The following is a 21,764-nucleotide window of genomic DNA, read 5'->3' as shown; positions in this document are numbered from 1 at the left end:
TCAATAAAATAAAGGTCCATCAACAACTAATAAAAATATTTTTTAAAAATCTACAGAGACATTAAAGCTACATGCACAAGCATGGGGCCAGCTGAGAAGCTCCTGTAGAGGAGTCAGGAGTGCTGGGGTGAGGTGGGAGACAGGCTGGCCTGGTCCTGAAGAGAAAGGAAAATGGGCGTGGATAGATGGGGGCAGGGCCAGGAGCCCAGGATGTTAGTTTAGGAGGCCTGGTGCCTGTGGGGACTGTCAGCAGGGAGGAGTGGGAGGCTGCTGTGTAGGAAAGCAGCCCCCAAGGGAGTGGGGACCGTCTGGGTTCTGCACCGTGGTGGCAGCCTGTGTGGCAGCTGTGGAACACCCGCTGGTGGATGCAGGACAAGTTCTGCTGGCTATTCCTGGCAAAGGGGAGGGATCAGGGCTTCAAGGTGCCCGTGGGAGTGGTATTCAGGAGGCAGACCTGCAGTCATCTGCAAATTCGGACAGGAAAAATGAGGACAGAGGAGAATTCAAGCTTGCGACTTTTGTTCCAGACTGAAATTCCTCACTTACTCAACCTTCAGATTGTTTTTCAGTGGTGAAGATCCTCCAGGCTGCAGCCACACAGAGCTGCCTCCCTCCCTCACTGTCACCTCCTCACTCACAAGCCACCCTTGGGGGTGTCTAGCTCCATCATGTCAATGCCAGCCAGCAGCCTGCCCGCAGCCAGAGAATCAAATGTGATCTCAGGCCAGGCGGCCCCAGATCTGGGGTTTCACGGGCAAGTGAAACTTCTAAAGAAAAACTTTAGAGACTCTCATGGACTTCCAGAATTTTTTTTTTTTTTAATGTTGAATTTAGGAAAAAATGCTATCAACATCATTTCCTGGAGTAAGGAACATTTGACACCAATAATGTAAGCAGGACCTAATCTCAGAATAAAGAATATTTTTTTCCCAAGTAAGGACAATTGTTTGCCTTTTGCTGACACATTTTTTAAAGTAATATATATATATATATATATATATATATATATATATATTTTTTTTTTTTTTTTTTTAAAGGCTTTGAATATGGAAAACTGCAACGTAAATTTTTATTGTGTGTTTACCTTGTGTGTAGTTGAACCTTTGATCTGATTTTGTCACTTGGGTATGTATCTCACAGCCACTCTAGTGCATGATATTTGTCACACTTGTGAAAATCCAGCCTCTTCCAGGTCTGTGGATAAAAATGGGAGCAAACTCTCAAACACCTGGGATTTGCTTCAGACAGCCTTCGTTCGGAGCAAAGGCCGCACCCCGCCCATTGCCCCACTGCTGGGAAGTCAGTTGGGGAGTCAGGCTAGCAGGGCCGGGGTGCTCCCACCCTGCTGCAGCAAATGCTTGGCTCTAAGCACGGAGCCTACTCTCCTCACCTGCAGTGAGTTGCCTCTAAGGGAGGGCCTATCAGTTGTCCTGACAGACCAGCCCCATATTCAGGTGTCTCGGAAGCCCCTGTCTCAGGCTCAGATTGCGGGAGCAGAGCCTAGGAAAAGGCTGCTGACTGCAGTGTGGTCCTCAGCCACTGCCCCTCAACACTGCGGGCGGGGCGGGGGGGTCTGTCAGACCAGGCTCAGCAGCCCCACTCACTGCTTAGGTGACAGGGCCTTCAGAGGCAGTGGGAGGGTGGCATGTCTGGAGAGGTGCAGGAGCTGGAGGCTAGCAGAGGAGCTCCACACAGCAACCCAGGGGACCAGGTGGGTCAGCTGTCAGCTCCTTCAGTGAACCCTGTGAGACCCTGTGGCTCAGAGGTCTTGCACTTGCTGCTAACCTGGAGCATCATGGCGAGCCAACTCAGGAACCAAGAAAAGGGACAGGCAATTCCCTGGCATTTGAGGAAGAAACCACTGTTCTTCAGAGTTTGTCGACTCTTTGTTAAATTAATGTGTGTGTGTGTGTGTGTGTGTGTGTGTGTGTTGCTACTCTGATAAGATTTAGGCTTAAATCTGGAGGTACAGATCAATGATTAAAAGAAAGTTCTACCTTAATTAAAGATTAATATTCTCTTTTAAACTCCACAAGTAACAGTATGTGTAACATATAAAACTTTTTAAAACACTTTAAATCCTACGACTGTAGTACTTCATGTTCCCATATTTTTGTCATGTAGTTTATTTCAGTTTTCTTCACTGTTTTCCTTTTGTTGACATCACATGTTTTTGGTTTGTGTTGATTATATTTTTGTTGTTCCCTGCACTTAATGCCTTTGTGCATACACAGTTTTCACTTCCTTTAGAATTATTTCCTCAGAATAAGTTCTTAGGAGTGGGATTACCTAGTCAAAACATACCAATATTTTTCTGGTTTTGGAATCCCTGTAACTTTCCCCAAATTTTTTATCACCGTAATCTGCTACTGGCTGTATCTTATCTACAGCCCTGCTAGGTTTCTGCATTGGGCTTATTTTTAGTTTAATGGTGTAATGGATTTTAGACGCTGGTTTGTGTTTGTTCATTTACATTGATCCGTCTGCTCCATTTCTTTGCTCAGAGCTCCTGCACTTTTTTCCATCACCCTTGTGCCATGATTTGATTGATGGCTGCTCCCAGACACAACACCTTGATGAATGAGTGCTTACTTGAGCTGGAGAGTCTTCCTTTTTTGTGTGGGAATTACCAGAGTGCATTTTAAAGGAAAGAGTTCAGAGATGTTTGAACTATAAATAGATTTGGTGGCCCCTCTTATTTGGTCAAGGTGGTTCCAGAAATGAATGCAGACTCTGCCACTGGGAGTATGTTTATGTCGCATTTGAATTCTAGAAGGCATCAGAGCTAACGTTATCCCAGGATGTATAATTTAAGCCAGAGATGAAAAGATTCCCCACCCAAAACAACCCTCTTCTTTCTAGGCACCCCATAATTATCAAGACAGAGGTTCCACACAGGGCCAGGACTTGCAACTGGAGAAAGTCTAGAGGAAGTTGGAAGACAAGTCCCTTGGCTTCTGCCTTGCTCTTTTCTCCCAGGCACCTGGAGGGCCAGCTTTAGGAGCACCAAGGGTGCGTTGGGCTGCAGGAAGGGCCACCTGAGACCAGCCCCAGACACCTCCAGGGGCCTCTGCTCTGAAGTATCTCTACTGGGGCAAAAGCCCTGGGCCCTTGGCCTCATTCTTTACTCACCACTTTCTTCCTTTTCTCTGGGCCTCATGTTGCTGTGACTGCATCTTATCCCTCAGGCCCAACACCCCAGCTGCCTCTTGTGCCCCTCTAGCAGTGCTTTTGCCCTGTCAGGTAACCTCTGACCCAACCCAGCCACACACAATGTCCAGTGTCAGTAAATCCACAGGGACAGAAAGCAGGCTGGTGGTTTCTAGGCTGGACAGTGGGGAGCAGGGGGGGGGCCTGCTTGATGGATGCAGCATTTCCTCCTAGGGTGGGGACGAGGTCCTGGAGCAGGGGAGAAATGTTGCTTGCCCAATATCGTGAAAGCACTATATGTTCCCATGGTGAGTTTTAGGGTCTGTGTGTTTTGCCACCATACAAAAATACAATAATGGGCTGGAGTTGTGGCTCAGTGGTAGAACACTTGCCTGGCATGTGCCTGGGTTTGATCCCCAGCACCACAAATCAATCATTCAATCAATCAACAAAATAAAACATCCATTGACAACTAAATATTTTTTAAAAATACAATAATATATGTGCTGTGCTAGCTGAGGTGTCAGTAAATGAAAACAGCATTACAGCAAATAGAGCAAAATAGGAAAGATAGCTGCTGCACCCTGGGCTCCAGGGGGTTCCTCTGCATTCTTGAAATCTGCTCTGCTCAAGAGAGGACCTGCTCCGCCTTCAGAGTCTATGTAGAAGAACAGCTGCTCTACACCTGGCACCTGTCCACATGATCTCACTGAGGCCTCCCAGTGGCCTTCCACAGGGTGTGCCCTTGTGTGCCCCATTTGACAGACCTCAGCACTGATCATTGGCAGTGCCAGGGGGCCACACCTACCCACCAGGCCTTGTGACAACCTGTGTCTTTCACCCAGGTTTCCTCCAGGGCATTCTTTTGGGTTGTCTTGTAGTAGTGACACCCACTATCCTCAGTCTTTTACAATGGAACAGTTACTTTCCTGAACTCATTTATCTTCTTTCAAAGGCCTTAGAGTCCCTTCTCTTGATGCCTGCCTTCCAGAGCAAGGGGACCCCAAGGGACCAGGCTCTCCAGCTTCTTGACTGAGGCCAAAGGGCTGCATGGGGTGACGGCAGCCCTTTTGTTCTCAGGCAATCTTCTGCTTCTGCCTTTGCCCTGCAGCTGCTCTGACTAGAGGTGGAGCTTGGGAGTTGGGTCTGAATGCTGATGCTGTCATAGGCTAATAGTTCCCATTTAATGAGATTTGGGGCCTAGACCTGCCACTTGCCAGGTATGTGGCTTTAGTCAAGTTACCCAATGTCTCTGACCCTTAGTTTCCTCATCTAGAAAATATATATGTGATGGCATTTATTTAAATGGAGGATTGGCCTCCCCTTTCAATGTTCTTATTGCAGTTTTAATTATATAACTATTTGTGCCATTATCTATTTGCAAAAGGAGGGGCTGTATTGGTCTTATTTCCTGTGATGTTCCTGACCTGGGGACCATAGTGGGCCCTGGAGACCTATTTGTTAAATAAAAGGATGAGCTAAGGACTCAGAAGGCTTTGGCACAATGTTTGGCAAACAGGAAATGCTATGGAGGTTAGTTATTATTAGTGTTGTTATAGATGTCATTGTTACTGATGTATTAAAAACACCGTAAAATAACTCTGGATCTCAAAACAGCCTTATAAATTTGGAATTATGCTCATCTTGAAGAAAATGGAAATGGAGGCTCAGATTAATTAACTTGCCCCAGCCCCTTAGAACTGCAACAGACCCCAACCTGCCAGTCCCTAATAGGCACAGAATCCTGAGCCCTTCCCACTAAGCAGGAGTGGTGTCACTGGTGATAGGAAATTCCTGTATCTTAGGGACAGAGCACCTTTTGTGAGAAGTGGCGCAGTCTTGTGCATTGGTTGTACGAGGAGTTTCCGTTGCCCAGAAAACTAGCGGAACTCCCAGGCTGCCACCCACTCCCAGTTGTGATCTACCAATCTGGACACCCCGGCATACCTCCCTGCAACGTATGGGACTTCTACAAAAGGACACAGACATTGCTGCAGTGCTTAATCAGCGTCCAGCCCATGAGGGCAGCACATCTGGTGGTCCTCACTGTTGTATCTGGAGCTTGGCACTGAGCTTGGCAGAGAGGGCTCAGTGCCTGTTTGGTGAATGAGCCAACTGCTGTGTGCCAGGCACTGGGTTGCTTGCTTTGATTATCTCATTTAATGCTAAGAATGGATGTGTAAGATGGGAGCAAATGAAGAGCTGAGGCTGCGAGGGCAAGCTTGCTTACCCAGGGCCGGGCCAGCCAGCGCAGTGGGCATTTGAATCCATGTCCCTCTGCTCCCTGGAGCAGGCACCTGGCCGTCAGTGCTCTTCTTCCTGAAATAAGAGAACTCTGAGCTCTGGCCATGGCCAAGACTCGGAGGGTAGGCAGGGCAGGAGTAGGCTGTCTTCAAGGTGTCACCGCCTTGTCCAGCCTTGCTGTGGACAGAACGGGAGGGCTAGAGGAGGGAGGGGACAGTGGGGAGGAGTGTAAGCCGGGAGCCAGATGCCATTTTCTACTAATGTCCTAACTATTCTCAATCTGTCTTTGGGCTAGGGACGTCCATGCCTCGCTTCGGTCCATCTCACTTCACCAGAGGGAGTCCCCCTTATTACTGCCCTTTACTCATGAAGCCCAAACCAAGGGTCAGAGGAGCAGTGAACTGTCCTCAGGCCACAGAGAACAATTCAATGGCAGGGTTGGCTCTCCCCCGAGACTGCCTGGCTCCAGGGCCCCCACCCTTCCCAGGCTGGCCTCCACAGGGCTACTTGATCCCTCAGCAGCTGCTGCTGCTCCCAAGCATGGCAGGTCTCCTGCTTCCAAGCCAGCCCATCCACTGGGCAACATACTGTCACCGTGGTCTCCAGTGTTGGCGCTGAGAGGTCTCTAAGGGCTATGCTGTGAGGTCCATGTGGAGTGGTGCTGATGTTGGGGGCTTCGACACTCTCATTGAAGGAAGCCTTTGGCTCTGGAGACCTAAGCCCAGCAACATGGTGGAGTTTGGGCTCAGGAGCCCAGTGGCAGTGAGGTTTGGTGGCTATAAATCAGCTCTCTGAGCTCCTGATAATCCTCTTGGAACTAAATCCCAAAGATGTTCTAGCCCAGAGATGTTTCCAGTCCCCAGATGGACCTCTTCAAGGCTTGTGACTCCACCCTCCAGAGCCAGACTAAGGGTCTAAAAAGGCAGGGACCATATGACCCATGTCTTGGACACAAAACAGAGACGTTCATGGCCAAATAGCAGAAACCCAGGAGTACATGCGGCCCCTATGGGAAGATAGAAGAGCAGGGGTGTGGGCAGACCTGGGCTCTTCCAACTGACCAAGGGAAAGTCACCCTACCTTTCTGAGTCTGTCTCCACAGGGATGATGGGTAATGATGCTTTCCTCAGTGTCCTGTGGGTAGACGAGCTGAGGAGATGGATCCAGAGGCCCAGGATCTGGTTCAGGGTCAGTCCACCAATGGCAGTACCTCAGCTCAGCAGACTCCGCACACCCATGTGCTGTCGGGTAGGACAGGACAAGGAAGGGCAAGGTGGGCCACTGTGTCAGAGCCGACTTCAGAGTCAGACCTGGGACGCAGAGTCTCAGCTCTGCCACCACTCACTGGGTGACAAGTAACTCAGGGTCTCTGAGCTTCCCTTTGCTCTATGGTAAAATGACGACTCCATGAAACTGTAGCTCTTTTAGCCCAGGGCTTAGTGGAACTTGTCACTATCCCTAGCATTTGCTGGCCTCCAGTTCCCATTCTCCCACCCCCTGCCCAGAGGCAGCTGTCTTGAGCCTCCTTTGAGCCCTCTCTTGGGTTCCTGTCTATGAACTCTGGGTCACAGGAACCAGGGGCTATCAGGGAAGTTGAACAAAGCCTAGGAGAGGTCTCTCAGTCCAGTACACGCTGTAGCCCAGGAAGGGGACATTTGGAAATCACTCTTCCTGTGCCACAGCCCTGGGATGGACTTCCCACTTGAGCTGAGATGGGCTTTTCAGCCTCCCAGTGGACCTCCTTCTGGGTGGCCCCAGGTAGTCTCACTGCCACCACACATCTGTGTCTTATTTAGTGTGAACCAAGGAAAGTGGCATCAGAGGCCCCTCCACAGACAAATACAGGCTCCTGCTTGCTTGCTTGGTGTGCTCATGCCTAGGAGTTGGCACAGAGCACCATTGCCCCGTCCTGAACTGGCCTTGGCAGAAATGTACTCTCAGAGCTGTGACAGCTGCATTCTCCTCAAAGCCCACTGGCATTATCCAGATCAGACGCAATGGTAAAAGAACACCCAAGCAATTGCTTTCTGACCCAGCTGCATGGGCGGCCTCTGCAGAAGGGGTTCTGGCCTTCACAGACTGCTGATGAAGGAGTGGGGCTCCTAGGGGTGTGATCTCTTAAGAGTGAACTCAGAAGTTGACGTCTTCTGCTCCCTTGGTCTGCAACAGTGAAACAACCCCATAGATTTATATGGAAAAAATGAGCATTGACCACATTTTATGGTATCCAAAATCATATAGCATCTCTTTGGGTCTTTATACCTAAGAACTATAATTACTAAGGGAAAATATTTTTCTTCCAAAAAAAAAATCCAAGCAACTGACATATCACCAGATGCCTGCTGGCATGAATAAACAGTTTTTCCCGCCTTCAAGAAGCCCCTCCCCATTACAGAAGGTGGCGGGCAGGCCAGCTTACCACACAGCATCACAGAGGTTCAGCCGGAGCAGAAGAAAGGGACTCCCAAAGCTTGCTTGGAGGGTCAGGGGTCATTTTTATAGAGCTTTGCTTTTTGTTTTTTATCCAGAACTTCACAATGTTTTGGGGGGGGATTTTTTTTTTTTTTTTAAATTCAAGCATTTAGCCAGGGTATGTCTAGGGATGGATCTCTTTCCTAGAGCCTGGTGAACTCTTCTGGAGAAAACACCCTTCTCTGGGTTAGGTCTCTTTTGGGGGGCCCCAGATCCCCTCATATTCTTTCTTCCCTTGTGCTTTTTCTTGACCTTGGAGAGAGGTTGCCAAGCTGGCCCTCCATATTCATGTTGTGAGTTTCCACAGTACCCAGTTGGCCACTTATGGCCTCTGAGGTCAGGTTTTTGATTTGGTGGGTTTTTTGTTTGTTTGTTTGTTTTGTTTTTGCAGTACCGGTGATGGAACCCAGGGCCTTGCACACACTAGACAGCGTCCTACTCCTGAGCTGCACCCCCAGCCCGAATTCTTGGTGCTTTAAGTCTTTTATTCTCATCACCTCATCCTCTTGCAGTGCCCCCTCTGCCAATTATCTCCTATCCTTGAAGCTTTGTCTTCTTGTGCCATGTTCCAAAGAGAAATGGTCTTAACCCTGTCTCCCAGACCTTGGAATGGACAGTTCAGGGGAGGTGGCCATCATGCCTCTGCCACCTCCTGCACACTGTACAGCCTCATGATTTGCTGGTGTTTTTTCAAGTGTCCCTTTGGGTTTTCTTTCTACTGGACATACCCTTGAACATGGTGAAATCAACTCCACTTTGGCGTTTATCAGCAGGCAGGCCTTTGGCCTTCCCTCTGAGCATACTCCAATTCTTTTTTGGAAGGAGCAATCTGCAAATGGATGATAAGGGGGAACAAAAAAGGGTGGGTCAGAATATTCCAGAACCCCAGATGAGCAGTGTGCTATGGTTGGCCCAAGCTCTCTAGTGTTCATAACCCTGGACCTCTGAGTCTGGGGACAGCCCCTGGGAAGTACACACTGTCTCAGTTTCAAGAGACAGGGTCTAGATGTGCTCAACTTCTGTCCTGTACATCTCCCTATATTATGTTAAACTTCCTCCCAGATTCCAGCAATAGGCTGCCCCTCTTAGTCTTAGTAAGGGAGTTTCCATCTTATTTCTGCCTATAAGAATCTTAGTGATAGGTCAGGGAGGTTCTGTGAAGAGCTGTCTGTCTCTTCTGAAATGCTGCCAGACCCTACTGTGTACCCCAGACCCTCCTAAAGTTTGTTTTTTTGAATGGCTTTTTTGAGCACCCACTCTATCCAGATCCTACGCCAGCCCCTCACACATACATTGTCTTCCTGAGTCTCCAGCAGCCCTGAGTTAGAGGACTCAGCTCTGCTTCAAGCTGGAGAAAGCAAGTTTCAGGGAGCTGGATGGCTCCCCCAGCTCACTCTGAATAATAACAGCTAATGCCAGGACTTGAATGCAAGTTCCTCTGTTCCCCTGTGGCTTTCCTCCATGCTGTGTAGAACTCTGATTATTGGGTTTAACAGCAGGTGCCAGACACCTGGGCTGAAATCCCTCACATAGAGTGACCTGGGGCACTGGAATTGAGGAGAGGCCACCAATGCCAAGATCATAACTAACCCATTTCTATCTCAACTGAGGATAATTCCTAGAGTTTTAAAAAGAAATTTATTTTTTAGTTGTAGGTAGACACAGTACCTTTATTTTATTTTTATGTGGTGCTGAGGATCGAACCCAGTGCCTCACGAAGACTAGGCGAGTGCTCTTCCTCTGATCCACAACCCCTGCCCCAATTCCTAGAGTTTTTGTTTTAGTAGTTTCATGCCCTTAATTATCTGTGTAATTAGTGCCAGGCTGTGTGCCTCGTGGGGTCAGGGAACATGCCTCTCTAGTTCTCCTCTACCCCTGAATCTAGGGTGGAGGGGATACTCCACAAATATCTTTAGCACTGATGTCCTTTATCAGTGATGGTGGACATCACTGAGTAGACTGTCCCTGTGTCCTTGTGGCATCCCCTTCCCAGAGAGTCCCACCATCTTCTCTCAGGCTCCTGGTCTCTTCTAATTGACCAGCAGAATTGCTTCTCTGCCAGTTAGACCTCTCCCTTCCCTACAAAGCATCCTCTGATGGTGTAACCAGGAGTGTCCTAATGAGGGCAGCACTGACCCCAAGGCCTGCTGGGAGCACAGTGAGCTATGGAGGAGAGGGAAAGCCAGAAAGGAGTAAAACTGGGCTGGAGACCAGGCCAGAGTAGACAGATAGCTCTCAAGGAGCTGACCAGGAGCCCCGGACCCAGGAGGTCAAGTTTCTTGGATTTTTCTCCAAGGGAATTGAGTCTGATGAGTAGGAGAGAGGCAGCACAAGGAGGGAAGATGAGGCTGGGCCCTCCAGTCCGAAGCAGGACCCAGCCAGGCTCTCCTCTAGCCGCCTATGCCCACTAACCTGGGCCGATGCAGCCAGCCACTGCACTGGCTACTTCCAGTTTTCTCTGCTGGTGGGGCTGAGAGGCTGCTTTGCCCACCCTGGCCCTGACATCAGAAGCGTTGGAAAGGTGGGGCTGCCCTGGGCCAGTTGGATCTGGCTGGGCTGAGAGCCTTGTGTCCACAGTGTCCTGGAGAAGAGTCCACAGAGATGGCTCCACTAAGAAGTTTTTTAGAGGAGCCCCGGCCACTGAAAGAGGGTTTCCTAGGACTGCCCTGTGGGGACTCACATCCTCTTGCTCTCAGGAAAGGCAGGAAGGATCAAAACCCCTGAGCCTAAAGCCACAAATAGGTGAGTTACATACAACACCTTCTCTCCAGAGGGCCCAAGGAGCCTTTCAGTTTTCAAGTTAGCAAAATCAGGGAAGAATTTACTCTAAGAAAGTGAAAATCAGCTTGGTTCTAGCCAACCCTCCTAAAATCTGTTGCTTGTTTCCATAGAATGGAGGGATTGGTGACTGAGGTTCAGAATGTGGTATTTTGTTACACAGTTTCCATTGAGTCCTGAATGAAGCGTTTGCCCTGTTATTATTTCGGTATCTGTGAAGACTAGGTACAGCGTGGCCGCAGACATAGGAGTGCATTAGTGGAAGTGGAAAATACCTTGGCGACTAAGGCTGCTGTCTGTGAGCTCATTCTCTGGCTGGGATCCTGGTGGCCTGAGACATTCAGGGAGCCTTTCTGTGCACAGTAGCAGGTCCCGGAGCCAGCACTGGAAAGACAAGCTTGGGAGTGTTTTCCTTGGCACGTGGGCAGCCTCGGTTCTACCCAATATAGAGGCAGGTTTCCGAGGCTTTCACTGGGGGAATCATTTTGCATTTCCTCTTGGTGACGTTAGCACCTCTGGAAGCCCTTCAGAGCACTCAGAGAAATAAGGGTATTTAGCTTGGAGATAGCAGAACTCAAGGCTGGCCCTAACAGGGTGGCAGTACAGTGGGTGTCCAACAGCCATGGCCACTCACTTCCACTGAACAGTGGAGTTTCAGAGGCTAGATGCAAGTGAGGTGTGTGTGTGTGTGTGTGTGTGTGTGTGTGTGTGTGTGTGAGGGCGGGGGGATGTGACTTTGGCTCTGGTCAGCTCTACTAACAGCACTTGGCCCCCAGGAGTGTGATCAAGACTGTGACAGAAGAAAGGGCAGCCAGCCAACATCCAGCAGGCAGGAGGAGGCCCAGAGGGCCAGGGGTGTGGTGCTTTAATGAATATTACTTGTTAATATTTGCCAATTTGTATAAGCATTAATATAGAATAAGTTTCTAGGAGTGAAATTTCTGGGACCTAGAAAATATACATTTGAAATTTTGGTAGATATGGCCAATTATCTCCTAAGTTTCTATCAGTTTCTACTACACTCTCATCCATCCTAAGTATTATCAGTCTTTTTTATTTTTGTCAGTATAAGTGGCAAAAATAATTTTGTTTTAATATGTACTTCTTTGATTACTAGTGAGCCTTGAGCATCTTTCATGTCCTTATTTTTTTGGTACTAGAGATGGAACCCAGGGGTGCTTAACAACTCAGTCACATTCCCAGCCCTTTTTATTTTATTTTTTATTTTGAGACAGGGTTTCACTAAGTTTCTTAGGGCCTCACTAAGTTGCTTAGGCTGGCTTTGAACTCCCAATCTGCTGCCTTAGCTTCCAGGGCTACTGAGATTACAGGTGTGCGCCACTGTGCCCAGATAAATTTCACATCTTTATTCATCATTTATCTCGTCCACATGAGCATGTGGCCCATCCTCTATAACATTGGCCTTCATTGTAGGAGCTCTTTATATATCAGCTGTCCTATAACTTGCAAAGTATCTTAATGCTCTGACGTTTGCTACCTCTGTCGGGTTTTGCTATGCTAGAGTCAAAAAGAGCTGCAACTAATCCCTTCTATGGTATGAAACACTTTAAATAACATTCAGATTTTCTTTAAAGGTTTTATGAATGAGTTTCTAGGTATTGTAGTTTGAATTATAGTGTCTTTCTAAATATTAATATTTTAGGTAAAATATTAGCAAATTTTTAGTTTAATAAAAATATTAATATTAGCAGAAGTTTTTGCCTCTTCTTGAGACAATTTGGGAAAAAAGTAGATTTTCCTAATAAGCAACCATTTAATCTAGATTTCCAACTTTGTTGCCATGAAATTATAATTATTTTAACATCTCCTCCATGCATGTAGTCTTAGCCCCTTCTCACCACTAACATTATACATCTGTGTTTTCTTTCTTTTTTTCTCTCTGTCATTCATACCAAAAGATTCTCTATTTCTTCAGTTCTTTTTCAAAGAACCAACTTTCAGATTTTTTTTATTACTCTGCTCGACTTTTGGTTTTTTAAATTCATTATTTCTGCTTTTATATTTTAATTGTGTTCTTCTTGCTTTTTGCTATGTTTTATTCTTTTTCTGTATAAAAAAATCCTAATTCTCTATGATAAATACTAAGACCATGCATTTTTTTCTTTCTAAAGTATGGATTTTTCTCTGAGTATAGTTATATACTCAGAGTGGATATATTACATCATGTGTGGATAGTTAGTGATTTTAATTCCTTCTTTCATCTCTGAGTTATTTGGTAAAGGTTTTTCTTTACCAAATGCTTTTTTTTTAGAAGTTGTTTTTACCCCTGGGGAAAAGGAAGGAGTGAATTCTCCAGACCCACCAAAACCACATGGATCATGAGTGTGGAAGGTGGGATTTCCCCCAATGGAAAATCAAGGGCTGTTTCCAGAAGAATTAGGGAGTAGATATTGGGCAGACAAAAGTGTCCATTTTTTTTTTCTCTTGCCAGTAAAGTTGTTGAAGGTTTAAATGAGATGGTACATGTAGCACAGGGTCTATCACAAAACAAGGCCAATAACAGTCACCAGACCAATGCCCTCTCTTCACCCCCTTTCTTTCTGCTGATTAGGACCCCAGCACATGCCATGCCATCTCTAGCTCTCCAGGAACCCTTGCAATACACTTGCAGTAGGTTACCTCCTTGCACCTTTACATTGCCAGGTAATCCCCGGGGCACCCAGGAATCTTGGCCATGTCCTCATTTCACCTTGGGGAACCTGGAGGAGACTTGGCTCCTCTGGACCCCAGGATTCTATCCAGGCTGCAGGACTTTGTCCATGTGACTTTGTGATTCATGAGCCACAACACCAAGACATAAATGAAGCCATGTGCTCCTGCAGAAAACACGGCTTCTCACCACCTGACACGTGACTGCTGGGCCGGCCTTCCCCTTCCCTGCAGACCTGGAAGCATATGTCTCCATGACAGCGAGCAGCCCACAGACTGCCCATAGGAATTGTTCTTTAAATGAGGATCTATTCTGAAGCCCCTGTTTTGCATGCTTGATATTAATTAGCAGGCACTAATTAATATACACAGTCTTCTGCATCTTCTCAGGGAGCCAGGGCTGTCTTCAGAAAATGGAATTGCTTTGTGCTCTCTTGGAAAAAAAAAAAAAAAAAAAAAACGCAAACCCTAATGAGCAGCTGCTGTTATTTCATTTGGAACTTATGGGGACAGTTAATGTGATCGAACCACACAGTGTAGTCCTGGGTGCCAGCACTCCTCATTTCTGAAGTCTGAGAGTGGGCTTTGCAAGGCAGAGTGGGAGAATATGGGAAAAAGTCTTTCATCTCAAACTTTGAAAAGGACAGAGAGAAAATAGAATGCTTGAGATGGAAATGTGGCACATTTTTATACCGCAAAGATTTTTTTTTCCCTCAACACAGCAGAATTTTCCTTATTGAAAAGAAAGCCGTGTGAGAAAAACCAAAACCAGACTTGGGCTGGAAGTGAGACGGGGCGGTGATGGGAGAACAAGGGCGCAGTGAGTCCCCGGGCCTGCGGGGAGCCCTGGGCTAGCCGCGGGCTTTGGCTCAGGGGAGCTCAAGTGCCTGGCCTTGCAGAGGGCTCCGTGCCACTGAACATGGGTGTCCCTCAGCCTCAGAGCAGGGGTCTGTTCAGGAGAGCGCATCCTTTGTTCTTGGGAGCTCCCTCCTTGGGACTGGGGCATCTTGGGCATGCCTCTGGAGGGAGCCCGGATTCAGGTCAGGAAGCAGGGGTGGCCACCCACCCCTCATGCTGAGGCCAGCCCAGCCTCTGTGAGGGCTCCACCACACAGCCAGCCAGGCTGCCGGCTCCAGGCCCTGGGGGTCCTTGCCCCACCACAGCAGTCTGGCTGGCACTCATGTGGCAGCCACGGCAGTGTCGCCAGGCCCTGTGTGGGGCACAAAGGAGCAGCAGAGCAGACGTGTGGTCTGGGGAGTTGCCCCCTCAAGGGAGGGCTGGTCTGCGGGTGGCATGGCATGGGGCTGGAGCCAGCTGCCACAGTGTCCTCAACAGGCAGGACACGGCAGTGTTCCTCATGCCTCCAGCTCTGTGCCAGCCCCAAGCCCCTAGCACTGATCTCGGTCCCAAGTCTTTGAAGTCAGATAGGCCTGACTCATACTTGCAAGCTGTTTGATCTTGGCCTAGTCACTTTTCTTCCTAAATCTCAGTTTCCTAACCTGTAAAATGGGATAATGAGGGTACCTGCTTGTCAAGATTGCTGCAAAAGTGCATGAGATATTAGCACACATCCTCCCAGTAGCAGACAGTGGCTGGGACTATTACAGCTCCTTCCTCTGAAGTGTCCACACCTCCCCTTCCAGCTCAGTCCCTGGCATCACTCAACCCTACGGCAGCCAAAGTCAGTGGCTGGTCCTGTTGCTGTGCATCTTCATGGGCCAACAACACAGTGTTGTCCGCTTCATTAACTGTCTAAATAGGAATAAGGGCTGTGATGTCCAGCTGTGCTATCCCCTCCAGATGGAAGCTCCCAGCATGGTCCAGCTCGGAGTGGCCTTGTGTGACTAGCTTCTGGGCACCATCCATGATTATGGCAAATGCAGCTGGGTGCTTCTCTCTCTTGAACATCCACTGCTGATCCCAGTGAGACCTCACAAGGGAGCCAGGTCAGGGTCAGCTTAACTTCTTGGCCACTTCAATGGTCCAGGCCCTAGGCCAGGAGACTCCCTTCACTCACAGTTATTATCCACTTTCATTGTCAAGAAAACTGAGGTCCCAGGAGATGAAAAGCCTCACCTGAGGCCACCCTCACTCTGGTAGGTAGCAGAAGCAAGGCTCCAAGTCTGCCTCTGCCCCCCCACCCCACTCACAACTGCCTACAGTGCTACAGATCTGGCAGAGCCCCCAAGTCTGGGTGGGCCACTGATAATGGAACCTGGGACAGATATCTCCAATGGGCATGATGGAGGTAGGGAATAAGAGGTGGTTAGTGTAGCAAGGAGAGGTAGCCACAGTCTCCTCATGAGCCTTCCTGGAAGAGTGTGGTCCCCCCAGCTTCAGCTATGTCGCCATCTGGCTAGGCACTGGAGGATCTGGCTGAAGGGAAAGAAGGACTGATAATACAGCAGCCTGGACAGACATGTGTGCAAATCCTGCCTGTGCAACTCCCCCACCGTGTGACCTCAGGCCAGCAATGCAACCTCTCTCAGCTCAGTTCCTTCCTCTGTACCACAGGGGTGAGACCTCCTGCAACAGTGTTGTTCTTACAGATCAGTAACCTGTCCAAAGCTCTTAGTTGAGGACCTGGGGTGGCAATAATAAGTGCTCAGTAAACATCAGTGGTCATCATGGTCACGTGACTCTCGGTGTCTCTTCAGCTACAGAACAACATGTGCTTCCTACAGTTATTGTCTGTGATGAATAAAATATGCCTTTGTTCCGGCATTCCCTTCTTCAGCTGGTGTTTACCATGCAGCTCCTCCTTGTCTGTTCCAGACACTGGGGACTGAGCCCTTAGAACAGGACACACCGCCCATTCTCAGGGTTTAGGCTGGTGGGGAGTCAGGCCTTAAGTACATGGGTGACACAATCACGTCTCCAGCTGGGGCTGTGGCAAGCACTAACAGAGGAATCAGCCCAGCACCTGGCACAGTGCCAGCTGGAGGTGGTTATTCTTATGATTTCCTATGTTTAGGGTGTATAAATATTTCCTAATATGGACTACCATGCCACAGAAAAAGGTTCCCTGAAAACTTTGTTAGCTACAGAAAATCTGCTCCTGTAGCCGCTGTGGCTGTAGAAGACTGTCTAGCGGAGGGTCTGTTCATGCATGACCAGGGATAAGTTTCCCCAAGTCACTGGAGCCAGGAGCCTCCTTGGCGGGGGGTCACCCCATCCTCAGCACACTGGCCTGAGGAGCAGGCAGGTGCTAGAGTGTGCGTGCTTCCTGGCTGGGATCCATGAACATGCTACTCTCAGGCAGTAGTGAGCCCCCACTCCTCAGGGTGCAAGAAGGGGCTGGGGCTGGACCTGCAGCCAGACAGACCTGGGGCAAGTCCAGCCCTCTTGCTCCTTAATCCCTGAGATTTAGTTATCTCCTCCTTCTTCCCAGAGTTGATGCAACAAGGAGGGGTCAGTTCGGTCTTGCAGTAGACCCCAGAAGCAGAAGGCCCCCTTTGCCCTTATCCTGCTCTGGGCTGAGATTTGCCCAGCCCCTCTGAGTCAGCCAGGCTGACATCTGTGTGCTGTGTCTGCAGTCACACTGCCTCGTGGCCCACATCCCTCCACCCCCTGCTCAGCTCTGGGGGTTGCTTTCTGTTGTGGTTGAAGCAATAATGGGATTTTCAGGATTGCTGTTGCTGAGTCCTTGGGGAGGTAACTGAGTTATATTTTAAAGAGGAGAGAGGAAAAATAAAGTTAAGAGAAAGAATAAAGCCATGGGTTCAAACCTACCAGACTTAGAGCTTCTGTTCAAGGGAAATTATTTTTAATTAGTAAAATATTGGAAGCATGGTATCACCAGAAAGAAAGGAAGTGGAAATGACTCCTATGAGAAGTGCTAGCATATGTTTCTGTGATTTAATGGTTTCCCATAACAATGTGTAACTATTTTAAAAGCAGACTAGTGAGTCATGGTATCCAGTACCAGTGGTCCACTATGGCAGCAGGAAGCGTGCACTCCAGAGGAGGCAGGCTTGGGTTCGACTCCCATCTCCAGCATTTACCAGCTTGTGACCTCAAGCAAGTTACACATCCTCTCTGAGTTTCCTTTTTTTCCCTCTATAAAATGGGTTGTTGGAAGGATAAATAAGATAATGAAGGTATAATTCCTAGTTCAGTACTCTCCATCTATGCAAAACTCTAAAGTATGAGGTTAATTTCTGTGTTTGTAATAATACTTAGTCATTTAATAATAAATTTCTAAGGCTATAAAATTTTCTCATATTACCATATTGGCCAGAACCATACTTTTTTGATATGTAGTGTTCCTGTTATCATCTTCAAACAGATTTTTTATTTTAGATTTTTTTTGTTGTTTTTTTTGACCTAGAAGTTACTTATGAATATGTATATGTGTGTGTGTGTTTTCAAATGGTTAGAATTTTTTAGGATTTAAATCATAGTTATATTATAGTAAGGTCAAAGCATGTGAATAATATGGTATTTACTTTACTTTTTAGAACTGACAGAACTTTTCTTTTAGTTTTTTATTAAATTTTATTTATTCTAACTTGTTATATATGATGGCAGAATGCAGTTCATTTCATATTACACATATAGAGCACAATTTTTCAAGTCACTGGTTGTACATAAAGTATTTTCACATCATTCCTGTCTTCATACATGTACTTAGGGTGATGATGTCTAACTCATTCCACCGTCTTTCCTACCTCCATGCCCCCTCCTTTGCCTTTGCCCTATCTAAAGTTCCTTCATTCCTCCCATACAAAAATTTGTTTATACTAGGTTATAAAGAAAAGTTATTTTGGTATCTGAAAAGTCTATTGGTATCTGAAAAGAACTATGTTTTGGTTTTCAGATACCAAAAAAGTCTTTTGATATCTGAAAAGAACTATGTTTTCATTTATGTAAAACCAAGCTTGTGGGGCTGGAGTTGTATTTAGCTCAGGGGCAGAGCACTTGCCTAGCACTTGCCTAGCACTTGGGTTCGATCCTCAGTACCACATAAAAATAAATAAAGCAAAAGCATTGGGTCCATGTACAACTAAAAGAAGGAGGAGGAAGAGGAGGAGGAGGAAGAAGAGGAAAAGAAAACCAAAAAACCAAGCTTGTTAATTTTGTTACTATACCACTATTATATATATATATATACATACACACATATATATATACATACATATACACACACACACTCTCTCTCTCTCTCTCTCTCTCTCTCTCTCACTGGCAACTTGACCTGAATTCCCCCAGCTCATTACTGGCCTGTTATGACAATGTTTTTATATCATACCTTATTTTAAGCATTCTCAGGAGAATTCTGTGTCTAGCCTTAGTTCTTTGTACTGAGAACTTTTCCATTTTTAATCTCTTCTTTTGTTCTCTAGTTAATTTATGATTGTTTATGTGCGTGCATGCATACTGTTTGGACAGAGACAAATAAACACACACTTAAGTGAATAAATGAAGAGAATTTAACATGTTAGTCTTTTTTATTGCTTTGAAAAAATACCTGAGATAAACAAATTAAAGAAGGAAGGAATTATTTTGGCTCCTGTTTTCTGAGGTTTCAGTCCACGGTTGGCTAGTTCCATTGTTTCTGGGCTGTGGTGAGGCAGAGTGTCATGGCAGAAGGGAGTAGTGGAGCATAGCTACTCACCTCATGGTAACTGGGAGGTAGAGTGAGAGAGAGCAAGGAATGGGGGAGACAAGATACAATCCCCAAGGTCATGCCTCCAAGGACCCACCCCTGCCAACTAGGTTCCACCTCCTAGTCTCCACCACCACTCCTAGTCTCCATTTAGCCACGAATCCCCCAGTGGACTAATCCATTCTTAAGGTTAGAGCCCTCATGATCCAGTCACTTCCCTAAATCTCTGAAGCTTTCCATACATGAGCCTTTGGAAAATGTTCCAGATCCAAACTATAACAGCTCAAACAGATGTCCTGCTCAACATGACAGTTTAGACCTGTTAAATAAACTTTACTGGTTGGTGAAAAACTAAAGTATTCATCTCTTTCATGTCCTGTTATTTTCCATTTGTATTATAAGTAAAAAGCTTTATTGTTGGAAAAAGTATGAAAAGAAATGTTAAATTCTGCCAGCATTCATTTTGGATGTTGCTCAGATATTCAATTTACAGTCTGCATGAAAAATGAGGAGTCAGGATTGGAACTGCAGTCAAAACGGGTCTCCATGAGCCACCCTTTCTACCTTCTTGCAGAACAGGGCTATTTTGTGCTCTTTTGCTCTGATCAGTAGTGAACTCCAACCACAGTTAATGTTTTCTTTAATTTTAGGAATCTATCTTCTGGATTTAATCTACATCGATTCTGCATATCCTGCCTCAGGCAGCATCATGGAAAATGAACAAAGATCTAATCAGATGAACAATATTCTCCGAATAATTGCTGATTTACAAGTTTCCTGCAGCTATGGTTAGTAACCTTGTTTCTTGAGATTTTTAAGATCTTGCATCATTGAAATTTGGGTCCAACATCAAATTTCTTCTAGAACACTTCAGAAACCAGGTAGTCCAACAAAGCTCTTCATTTTAATATCTCAAGCTTCAAATATGTGCTAGATCCTTTCCACATCAGTTTGGTCTTCAAAGGCCACCATCCAGGTCAGCCTTCCTCTGACAGGTACCTGTGTTCTCAGTGCAGGGGCCTCCCTTGTCCCAGAGCCTCCACTCACCATGATGAGCAGAGCAGTCACAGACATAGGCTTCAGGTCAGTCAGACTCAGTTGAAGCAGTCACAGACATAGGCTTCAGGTCAGTCAGACTCAGAGCTACCTTTTGAAAAGTCACTTTCTCCTCTATAAGGTTTGTTCTTGCATGAAGCTGGGGCCATGACGTGAGCGGTGCCCTGGGCACAGCCCTCGTGTTTCAGCAGAGCTCAGGGAGTGCTCTCACCTTTCACCATTAGCCTCACTTGCCACTGCATCAGCTCTTAAAGCAGGTGTCCTTATTCGCATTTCACAGACAAGAACATGGAGACTTTAGAGAAGCAAAATGACCTTCAGAATCTGGCAGCCAAGGGGCCAAGCCTCCAAGGGCTCCCCCAGCACCTGGATGCCCGTCCAGGAAAAAGAGGGTCCTCCCTACCCATCCTCTTCAAAGCCTCCTCCACTCCTGCCAATTAAAGTTTCTATCCTATCCCGTGGCCCCCTCAGGAGGAGTGCAGTGACTGTGAAGTCTACAGAGAGTGGCTGGCAGCAATCACCCAAGGAGAGGCAGTGTGGTGTGGCACGGCTTCTGCTAACCTGGGTCCACCATGGCTCTGTTGCTTCTCAGTTGCCCAGGTTCTTCCTCCATGCCTCCTATGTGAAGCTGAGTGAAGGTTAAGATAGATGACTCCTGTGAGTCACCTGGAGCCCAGTCCAGCTCAGACAGGTGCTCAGGCACAGGGCCCCTGCCTTTCTTCCCAGCATGCAGCAGCTAAAGCCACGGGTCATGGTCTGGGTTGGGCTTGTGCACCCAAATCAGTGGTTCCTGCATTCCTGCCACACAGACAGTGGGCAGGCCTGGGAGGTTTGCCTGATTCCTCCAGTGGACATATGTTTAGGGCACACACAGCTGTTTCTAGTCTGTTCTAGAGGTCAGCACACCTTCTCTTCCCAACTCTGAGCTCTAAGTGGAGGCCTCAGATTCTCCTTCCTGGCCAGAGAACTGTGCTGGCCTTGGAGTGTGGCGTCTGTGGCCCACACATTTAGGGGTCACTCCTCAAGGGCCTAACCTAGGTCTGACCACCCCTTTGTGCCCAGCACAGGGTCTGACCCTGAGGCAGGTCAGCACTGCTGGCAGAGGGAATGGACCTCGGTATCCAAGGAGCATCTAATTTGTACTTCCTGTCCTTTTCCTTTGGGACTGGAGGTGGGAGAGACTGAGGCCTCTGGGTTTTGTCTGCCTTTTTCAGATCACCTCACAACCCTGCCCCATGTGCAGAAGTACCTGAAGTCAGTGCGCTACATTGAAGAGCTCCAGAAGTTCGTGGAAGATGACAACTATAAGTGAGTCCTCACCCACCCCTGAGTGACGCCTACCAGCTATGTTGTCCCTAGCACTCAGGTCCCTGGGGGTGAACTAGCCCTTGTTGGGACCAGTGAGTAACAGGGCCCCCATGCCCCAGCACCCACAGCACTGCATGCCCTCCAGGAACCAGGTAAACAGCAGCACTGTCTGCACAGCCCTGGTGCCTCAGGCCCCAAGGTCCGAGCCATTGTTTTCCCTTCTGAGTGTGGTTTTCCCACATGGCCCAGGGGGCAAGCGAGTGAACCCCCAGAACCATCTCTTGGCAGCCCCTGTGGATAGACCCACTTGTCAAAAAGACCACTGCAGACCCTGTGGCTTATCATGGCTCGCCCTGCTCTGGTCCTCAGTTCTTTCTTCACTGGAGACACCTGGGAGTATATCCAGCGTTTCTGTCTTTGGAGGGAGAAGGCGGACTTTTGGTATCAACTCTGCCATATTGGTTGGGCATCCTCTTGG

At 47.5% G+C, this 21,764-nt stretch overlaps 1 protein-coding gene across 3 annotated transcripts in view; it reads left to right on the top strand.

Moving 5' to 3' along the window:
* The window catches only part of Ralgps1 (Ral GEF with PH domain and SH3 binding motif 1), a 247,154-nt gene that overhangs the window by 185,191 nt on the left and 40,199 nt on the right, over positions 1-21,764 (top strand). For all 3 annotated transcript variants that reach the window (XM_076845456.2, XM_076845460.2, XM_076845457.2), the window contains exons 9-10: positions 19,573-19,710; positions 21,193-21,286. In XM_076845456.2, the coding sequence (XP_076701571.1) occupies positions 19,573-19,710; positions 21,193-21,286 (232 nt within the window). The remainder of the gene's footprint in view (positions 1-19,572; positions 19,711-21,192; positions 21,287-21,764) is intronic.

This window comes from Callospermophilus lateralis, chromosome 2 (assembly GCF_048772815.1).
Source record: "Callospermophilus lateralis isolate mCalLat2 chromosome 2, mCalLat2.hap1, whole genome shotgun sequence".
In the NCBI taxonomy this organism is placed as follows: domain Eukaryota; kingdom Metazoa; phylum Chordata; class Mammalia; order Rodentia; family Sciuridae; genus Callospermophilus; species Callospermophilus lateralis.
Note: the sequence above shows the minus strand (reverse complement) of the source record. Positions and strands in the feature narration are given on the sequence as shown.